The 9,104-nt window shown below is 44.3% G+C and overlaps 2 protein-coding genes across 7 annotated transcripts in view; one reads left to right on the forward strand and one right to left on the reverse strand.

The window, feature by feature from the left end:
* The window catches only part of Slc7a7 (solute carrier family 7 member 7), a 62,071-nt gene extending 58,251 nt beyond the window's left edge, over window positions 1-3,820 (forward strand). For all 5 annotated transcript variants that reach the window (XM_015492900.2, XM_015492891.2, XM_048798836.1 and 2 more), the window contains exons 5-10: window positions 493-616; window positions 856-959; window positions 1,237-1,333; window positions 2,154-2,303; window positions 2,951-3,134; window positions 3,355-3,820. In XM_015492900.2, coding sequence (XP_015348386.1) covers window positions 493-616; window positions 856-959; window positions 1,237-1,333; window positions 2,154-2,303; window positions 2,951-3,134; window positions 3,355-3,458 — 763 coding nt within the window. In that variant the 3' untranslated portion in view covers window positions 3,459-3,820. The remainder of the gene's footprint in view (window positions 1-492; window positions 617-855; window positions 960-1,236; window positions 1,334-2,153; window positions 2,304-2,950; window positions 3,135-3,354) is intronic.
* A 457-nt stretch (window positions 3,821-4,277) lies between these two features.
* On the reverse strand, window positions 4,278-8,792 carry Oxa1l (OXA1L mitochondrial inner membrane protein). 2 transcript variants are annotated; one of them, XM_015492877.2, is made up of 10 exons: window positions 8,643-8,792; window positions 8,036-8,197; window positions 6,825-7,038; window positions 6,097-6,240; window positions 5,776-5,861; window positions 5,441-5,605; window positions 5,168-5,272; window positions 4,910-5,072; window positions 4,755-4,835; window positions 4,278-4,673 (listed from the first exon to the last, which is right to left on the reverse strand). In XM_015492877.2, exons 1-10 carry the CDS (start codon window positions 8,703-8,705, stop codon window positions 4,543-4,545), a joined length of 1,314 nt encoding a protein of 437 aa, XP_015348363.1. In that variant the 5' UTR covers window positions 8,706-8,792; the 3' UTR covers window positions 4,278-4,542. The 2 variants fall into 2 exon arrangements, with proteins under 2 accessions (XP_015348363.1, XP_048654795.1); XM_048798838.1 differs by having other exon boundaries at window positions 8,404-8,647.
* Between the last annotated feature and the right edge of the window lie 312 nt (window positions 8,793-9,104).

Genomic DNA, 9,104 nt, shown 5'->3' on the forward strand with positions numbered 1-9,104 from the left:
TTTTTTTTTTTTTTTTTTTTTTTTTTTTTTTTGCACAGCTGTTTCTCCTGGTATGATGTTCCTTTCCCCTAACCCCCTTCCTTCCTTACTCCCTCCCTCTCTCCCTCCCTCCCTTCCAGTACTGTAGATTGAACCCGAGCCTCATATATGTGAGGCAAGTGCTCTATCATGGAGCTACCTCCTCGCCTCTTTTTAAACATTTTCTTCTTTTGAGATAAGAAGTTGTCCAGGCTGACCTCAAATTTGTGGTCCTCCTGCCTCAGTCTCCTGAGTAGACAGAATTACAGGTGTGTACTACTACACACAGCTTATTTGTTCTTACAAGTTTACAGCTTTAACCAGTACTGTAGGCAACCTCAAATGCTGAGGCACTGGGGAAATGTAGCAGAAGTCTCCATCTTTGGAAAGATGAGTATGGCAGTAAAGTCTAGGATTAAGAGATAAGGATGAACCTGTGGGACTGATGTATACTTTATTTTTGTTTAACTATAGGAATCTGCCCCTCTCCATTGGCATTTCCATGCCTCTTGTCACCATCATCTACATCTTGACCAATGTGGCCTATTACACGGTGCTAGATATGAGAGACATCTTGGCCAGTGATGCTGTTGCCGTGGTAAAGATTTTTACTAGCAGAAGGTTGAGGGTTTGTTGTGGGTTTTGGGGTATATCCCAGCTCTTCACAGTCCTGGAAAGGAGAGAGCTTTGAAAGGAGTACATTGGGATTCTGGGCTTGTAAGAAGAAACTGTTACCCTTAATGTGGAAGAAGGGTTGGATCCCTGGGAGCATGCCTATTGATGCCTTTCATTCCTTTTACGTCCTACTAATGACTATTTTCCATGTCTTTCCCTTAGACTTTTGCAGATCAGATTTTTGGAATATTTAACTGGACAATCCCACTGGCAGTTGCCTTATCCTGTTTTGGTGGCCTCAATGCCTCCATTGTGGCCGCTTCTCGGTAAGAGTGGCATCTTTTGCTACGAGGGTTCGTATTATGAAGAGCTAGGTCAGGAGACTGTACAACTTACAGGACTTGGACTTTAACCTCCTGCATTCCTCAACCTTTCTTCTTCCCATCAGCAGCCTTAACTTCTTATTAATCTCAACAATGAACTCTATTCTGTATTATTTGAGCCTTTTAAAGGGATAGCAGAGAGGAAGGGCAGTGGCAGGTGAACCAGGTTGTTCCCCCATGCCCCACAGTTTTTTCACACTCTTCTAACTTACCTAAATAGGCTTTTCTTTGTGGGCTCGAGAGAAGGCCATCTCCCTGATGCCATCTGCATGATTCATGTTGAGCGGTTCACGCCAGTGCCTTCTCTGCTTTTCAACGTAAGTGATCCAAGAAGACTGAAAGCCAGATTGTGCAGGAAGTTTTAGTAGTAGTAGATATGAGTGTTGTAGCTTCCTGAAAGTCTTAAAGGGGACTCTGATAGAAAAAGTATTGATGGAATGATGGACTACCATCATGGGCGAGGCTGTACCAACTGCTGCAGTGATTCCTGAGAATCTTACTCCTCTTAGCAATGGTAACCACCTCCAGTCTTAGATAAGGCATAAAGTACAAGGAATACATTTTAATGATTAACTGCCATGACAGGTAGTGTTTAAGAAATGGTCCCTGGATAGAGGGTGACTGAAAAGACTACTTGGAGGAAGTGTTTTTAAAATAGATTTTGAAGGTTAGCATTGCAAATAGTAGAGATAGGTTTTGTAAGAGAAATAGCATCAGAAAGTCCTGCAGTAAATCAGTATGGAGTTGAGTAGTAGAAGAGCTGGAAATGAAGGCTGGTCATTATGGAGAGGGCCTTATGAAATGATTGAGGGATTGTTTTGTGTTTTATTTATGTATTTATTTAAAAAAAATTTTTTAGATGTCAGTGGACCTTTATTTAATTTATACACGGTGCTGAGAATCGAACCTAGTGCCTCACACACGCTAGGTGAGCACTCTGCCACTGAACCACCACCCCAGCCCGTTTAAAGAGGGTTAACTTGGCAGAAGTTTGAAGAAACAACTGAAAATCCAGTTGAGGCTATTAACTTCTGATGGAAAAGGAGTGAAGGACAAAACTTGAGTCTTAAAGGGGTAAGAAGAGAGCCAACAGGGGTGAAAAAGCACTTTGGAGCTAATTTGGGCTTGTACTTATAGGGTATCATGGCACTGATCTACTTGTGTGTAGAGGACATCTTCCAGCTCATTAACTACTACAGCTTCAGCTACTGGTTCTTTGTGGGACTTTCTATTGTGGGTCAGCTCTATCTACGCTGGAAGGAGCCTGATCGACCTCGTCCCCTCAAGGTAACTTATCTCCAACCCACCTCTGCTCTATCTGAAGCATTTTTCTTTCCTTCTTTGGGGATTGAACCCAGAGGCACTTTATCATCTCTGGTCCTTTTTGTATTTTGAGACACGATCTTGCTAAATCTCCCAGGCTGGCCTCCAACTTGTGATCCACCTGCTGCAGGCTTCCAAGTTGTGTGCACCACCATGCCCAGATTTTTTTTTTTTTTTAAACTGGGGATTAAACTGGATGCTTATCCACTGAGCCATATCCCCAGTCTGTTTTTTTTTTTTTTTTTTTTTGATTTACGGTCTTGCTAAGTTGCTGAGGCTGGCCTCAAACTCGTTATCTCCTGCTGCAGCCTCTCAAGTGGCTGGAATTATAGGAATGTGCCACCACACCCAGCAAAGAGAATTCTTAGAGGACAGTTCACTCAGAAACCTCTGCCTGGGACTTGATGGTAGTTTGTGTTGACATGATGGAAAGAAGGCTTACTGCTCTGTGTAGTGCTGGAGACTTGAACTCAGGGCCTTGGGCATGCTGGGCAAGTGTTCCACTACTGAACTTTATCCCTAACCCTTCAGTGCTTTGGTCTTTTGGGAAGTGGGGTTATACTGGTTGTCAAGAATCTTGAGCTAACTCCTAGTTTCTTCTGTGCCCCTAGCTCAGCATTTTCTTCCCCATTGTCTTCTGCCTCTGTACCGTCTTCCTGGTGGCTGTTCCACTTTACAGTGATACAATCAACTCCCTCATCGGCATTGGCATTGCCCTCTCAGGCTTGCCCTTTTACTTTCTTATTATCAGAGTGCCAGAAGACAAACGACCTCTTTGCCTCCGAAGAACTTTGGGTAAGCCTTGGGTCCTTAGGTCACTCAGCTCCTGATAGCCAGGTTTCGGCCTCTTTTGCAAATCTAGACTCCCAAGTCATCTTTGCCATAGCCCCCTCCTGTTATTAGCCATATGCCTTAACTGAATTACCCTCTTTGGGCCTAGTCCCATTCAGTGCTACTTGAACTTCACCCAATTGACCTCTTCCCACTTTTAACTCAAATTTGTTTCTCTTTGTAGCATCTGCCACATGGTACCTCCAGGTCCTGTGTATGTCAGTTGCTGCAGAAATGGATTTGGAAGATGCAGAAATACCCAAGCAACAAGATCCTAAATCTAACTAAATACTACCTGGAATCCTGAGATGTGAAAAGCAGGGGCTGAAGCCAAGGGAGCTGAGAAGTACAGCTCACTTCTTTGGAGGCGACATTCAGGAGTCTGGTCTAGGCAGCTTCAACCTTTGAACTTGCATTTTAGAGATGACAAAATAATTTATTTGTTTTGCTACGTATTGTTCCAGACTTTGTAAATGGATGGTAAAGCAGAATGTAGTGTGGCACTGTTGTTCCAGGAGCACCTCTGGGTGTGACTACCTACTTCTCTTTTCCTTTAAAAGGGCCAACAATGCTCCAACCTTGTCTCCCTTTAGAGAGATATGAAACGGTCACAGGTGCTGAACAATAATAAAAGGGTTATGTTCCTAAAAGTTTGAATGGCTTCATTTTATACAATGTCTTTGGGACAGCTCCCATGAGCCTAAGTTACTCTGTCTAGAGTATAGACAGACCCAAAACAATTTCTTTCCTTTCAAGCCAGCTATTGGAAGCTGATAAAAACAACCTCTACACAAACAAGAGAACTGTTGTAGCAAGATGTTAAGTTTTTGCATAAAAACATCACCTTTCATTCTTAATTTTCACTAAAAATCTAGTAATCTATTTCTTGATGGAAATGGCAATTGTATAGGTTATCAAGAAATGTGGTTATAATTCTCAGATACAATCTTATCGGTCATTTCTCTATGACCACAATGCAAATGTGGCTGGAACACACACACAGGGTAGAAGTGTAAGGTCTTACTGCCAGGTAAAAACGGTCAGATACTTCCCAAGAGCGTGGGCTATCAAAAGCAATCTTGACCCAACCTATTCATTTCTCTGAAGTACACAATCCATTTCTCTGTTTAATAAAATATCAGGAAGCAGCATGTAGTACAGAGGTTTCCTAATCCTGTGGAAAGGAAGATTGCCTGGCTCCCCTGTACTTTTATATGCAGGAATAAGAGTTTGTAGTGGAATCAGTTTTTAAAATGAACATATCCACATCCTACAGTTCCTAGGCCTGATACAAGGACAAAGCATCAAGTCTGTCTTTAGGATGGTTCTTTGAGGAGACAGAGTTCCTGACAGAATGAGCAGGGAACACAAGTCAGCCAAGTGTGTCACGCCAGGGCTGCTTTGACTTTGGTTTGCTGCTGCTGCTGCTGCTGGGGGTTTTGGGAGGGTGATTCTTTTCATGCTGTAGTAGAGGGTTGTGGGTAAAGGTCTGCCGTAAGGGACCTGGAGGAAGAGAAATAAATCTCAATGAGCAGAGAAAAATAAGAAATGAAAGGCAGAATTTAGCCTGAAAGGATTATTTACCCCTGGCTGCTAGCTCCAAGTGGTTTTGCATGCGTCGTTCACGCTCACGGAGCTGATGTGCAATTTCAGCATTCTTCCAGCCTGGGTAAGGAGGACCTCAACTGTTAGTCCCATACTCATTTTTTTAGACCACTTTCCCCTCTTCATGTCCTTACCTTGTTTGAAGCTCTTTATGAAGCCTTCCCGGGGAGGTAATTTGTCAGGGTCATGCACAACACGCTGGGGTATTTTAAGTACAGTGCGTACAGCTGGAATCCGGAGGCAGGCTACTTGGCCCAGGGAAAACATATTGGAGGAGAGCCAGTACATGAATACTGCCTAGGTGAGAATAAAGGGAAGGTCCTCAGAGACTGCATTCCTGGTGGCTGGACTAGATGGGAGGACTTGGAGTCATTTCCTAAGCCATTACCTACCGAGGGGAAGTGGATGGTTATGGGCAAGACTGCCAGGGGCATCACTCTGATAACATTTCTCATCCACTGAAGGTCAGAACTTTGCACACCTGTGTCAGCACCTAGCTGCCAAAAACAAAACAAGAGAGCAGAGAAAAGGAGTATTGAACATATGTCAGTTTTAGTAATCTGGTCTTACCCACTGACTCTATTTCTCCAGGGAAATTTCCAGCCACTTTACTCCCTACTCCCAATTTATGTTGCAGGCCTGGTACTTGGCTAACTTGGGCTTACCTCCAGGACACCCCACATTGTAGCAGTGACTACTATCGGTAACATGTAGATGGGATCAGATACAGTGAGATCCTGGAACCACCAGAGGCCACCTGTCTGCATACTGGGCACAGGAAGGTTGGCCATCTCTCTCAAGGCAATGAAGAAGGAGATGAAGACTGGTGCCTATTACACAGGATAAGCAGTGTCAGCAAACTTTAAAAGAGGGGACATTTTCAGTACCCCATCACTGAAAGCCATGTATATCACCACCAACTGCTTTTGTGGAGGTCTGGGGCATGGAAAATACAGAGAAGGCCATTTGATGAAATAAGGAGGGAAATGTTTTTGCTCACCTGAGTCAGAGGCAGAATGAGGGGTTTAAAGAATTTAATATCGTGCTTTTTCTGGTAAAGTGTCATCTCCGAGGAAGCCCTGTAAACTGGGAGGTGAGGCACAATTAATGGTTGGGCTAACAGTTATGTCAGTGAGAGTGAATACCTGGCCCATGAAATTTCTAATTAACCTTGGACAGTCCCTGAAAGTGTTAGGCCTGAGAAACAGCTAAATCTTTAGAATTTGCCCAATTGTTGCAATTCCTGGTTTAGGTTGTCTCTTTCCCCTAGGAGAATGTCTGCAAATGTGGTCCTCTCACATTCATACTGTAACTGACTCACACTCAGCATTGTCTCCTGCCAACTTGGCCTCTCTGATTCTAGTGGAAAACTTCTGGATCTCTGGCAAGTGGTTGTGAATTTTGGCTGCCTCTCGCTGGCCCTTCACGATGAGAGGAAAAACGAGGCAGCGGGCAAGGACTGTACCTGGAAAACACAAACTAGAATTAAAACGAAGTTAAAGCATTTCTATAGTTAGGTTAAAGATTTTTTAAGTCCTCAATGATAAAAGTCTCTCTTATTTCAGCCTTTTCTATACTGTGACTCATGCCCAAGGGGTCCAGAACTCAGAAGTAAGTTGAAGACACAGGAGAGAGGAGATAATTTAAGGAGCAAGGTTAGAAAGAAACAGAATTCAAAGCATAATTTAAACCTTAACAAGAGGAATGTGGTTACCTTCCTAATTTGGGGGTTTCAGTACATGATCAGACTATTCTCTTAAACCAGGGTAGCTTCATCACTGTTAATAAGGCCCTCTTACTTCAACTCCCTGCTCATGTTCAAATATCTATACTTCTTTAATCTTAGATTATCAAGCCACTTTATAATGCTCTTCAGGAAATAAAAATAGAGTGCATCTAAGCTTCATGAACCTGTACCATTCACTTGAATTATCTGTTTGACTCTCATATTCCTGCACCTATTTCCTTAATCCTCTCACAGAAATGCCATCTTTAAGGTTCTATCCCTAGGTCCCCATTCTACCCGTGTCCAGGATATATTTCTCTTACATGCTGCAATGGCCCCCCACCAAGGAAGGCCCAGGTTAACATGCATAAATTCCAGGAGGTTCTGGATCAATCCCACTGGGGTGTATGACCCTAGTCCCAGTTCAGCGAAGCTCTGTTCTGCAACAGCTTGGATTGTATCTGTAGTTCCTCCAGAAGCCACCTCAGGTACTGCTGTGGGTGAAGGAGTTGCAGGAACAACAGGAGGTACTTGGACCTATGTGAAAGGAAGCCATGTGTGTATTCATTAAATAGGACTCACAGAAAGTGAGGTCCTCTATGATAATCAATACTGGATTCTGTTTTCTCGACTCCTTTTCTTGTTCTCCCAGGTTGGCTTACAATGTCCACAGAATTCATGCTTTAAAAGGACATATTTTTTACTACTAGGCAGGAAGATAAATTATTTAAAGTAAGAATTCATGACTTCTTTTCATCCTGGGAAGTCACTTCTCAAAATCACTGTTTCCTGAACTTCAATCATCTATCACTATTACAATTTCCCCCATATGTTGAAATAAACTATCACACAATTTATCTTTAAAATCAAATCAGTTTTTTTTTTTTTTTAACTGAACTGTTTTTCTTTTCAGGGCTGGGGACTGAACCCAGGGTCTCCTATATGCAGGAAAGTGCTCTACCACTAAGCTACACCCCCAGCCTTCAATTCACTTTTTATGACCAAAAACCCCACTTGGTCGCCTCTTAAGAAACAGCATCGGGGCTGAGGATGTGGCTCAAGCGGTAGTGCGCTTGCCTGGCATGCATGCGGCCTGGGTTCGATCCTCAGCACCACATACAAATAAAGATATTGTGTCCGCCGAAAACTAAAAAAATAAACATTATTCTCTCTCTCTCTCTCTAAAAAAAAAAAAAAAAAAAAAAAAGAAAGAAAGAAAAAAGAAACAGCATCCATGAAATCATGTATTTATTAGCAAATTATAGTTTTCCTAATACACAAACCTGGAGTCATGTTTCATATTACCATCATTAGCTTAGCATGACTCTGGCAAAGAGTACCTTGAATATAACATAAATCTCTCACTGATGTATTTCAATCATTTCCCCATTGAGTTGAAAATCCATTCCAAGCAGATGCTAATATTTTGGGAAGCTGGGTGAAACGTGGGAAAGAACCCTGCTACATATTCCTCTTGCCCCTCAAACAAAACAAAACAAAACTATCCAAGAAGTAGGAACCAAAGGCTCGTTACCTGGGCTTCTGCAAATGAAATGACAGAGGTACTGAGGCAGCGGTGGCTGGAGGTTGTGAGGCGGACATAATGCGGCTGCCTGCAGCCGGGGTGGCTTGGGACCTGGAGCCCCTCTCTCAGCGGTTTCCGCGGCCACTGCGAGGACCCTACGATACTGTGGAACTAATCAGATGAAAGAATAATGGAATATCTATGCTGGAAGCAGAAGGCCCGGCGTGAGGCCACAGGGTATTCACTAGGATCACCCCTCAAGAAGCAGACAGCTTGCCATCCAGGCGAGCACATTGCTGCTCTGCTCTTGCAGACTGCCGGCCTGAAGGCATGCAACTGGGGCATATGGGGTGGAGCTCAAGCCGGAGTTTCCTGACCTCAGTTACCGCAGACCCACTCCGGGGTCCACGCCCGAGGCTGCGGAGAACTTGACCCGGGGTAAGGTACTCCCTGGAAACCGACAACATAACGGGGCCACCGAGCCCTCCGAGACCGAGACGTAACCCGAGGTCATGACACTCAGATCCTGGTAACCAGGTCAGCGGCTGCTCCTGTCCCCGGCGTAGGGTGCGGGGGCAGGGCAGCATCCTGGCTCTCAGTTTGGGTACAACTTTACCTGACGCTGGGGCCGTAGCAGGCGCACAAGCTCCCGGCGTCCGCACATCAAGCCCATCGCCATTTTGTCCGGAAGAAGACTTGCTTTCGCGCGTGCGCACTCAGAACGCAGGCCCGCAGGAGGAGGCCCTTTTGGAAATGGGCGTGGGACCAGAGTTGTCACCACGGATCAGGTAGTAAAAAAGAATGGAGCTTGGTGGCCATATTTAATGTGGGCAAAAGCTGCAAAGGGTCACGTTTAGTAAGGTCGCGCGGAAGGTGTCCTCCAGAGGCTTGAAGGGGGTTGAAGTTAAGAGCCATCGTTTGTGGCCATTGTTAGTGACCGTTTAAACCTGGGGAGTTTTTAAAGCCGTGATTGACTTCTGATTTGTTGGGTTAAAAATAGCCTTTGGTCTGGGCGTGATGGTGCACGCCCTGAAGTCCAGTAATTGAGACTGAGGCTAGAGTATCTCAAGTTCAAGGC

The sequence above is a fragment of the Marmota marmota genome, unplaced genomic scaffold (assembly GCF_001458135.2).
Source record: "Marmota marmota marmota unplaced genomic scaffold, marMar, whole genome shotgun sequence".
NCBI classification, from domain to species: domain Eukaryota; kingdom Metazoa; phylum Chordata; class Mammalia; order Rodentia; family Sciuridae; genus Marmota; species Marmota marmota.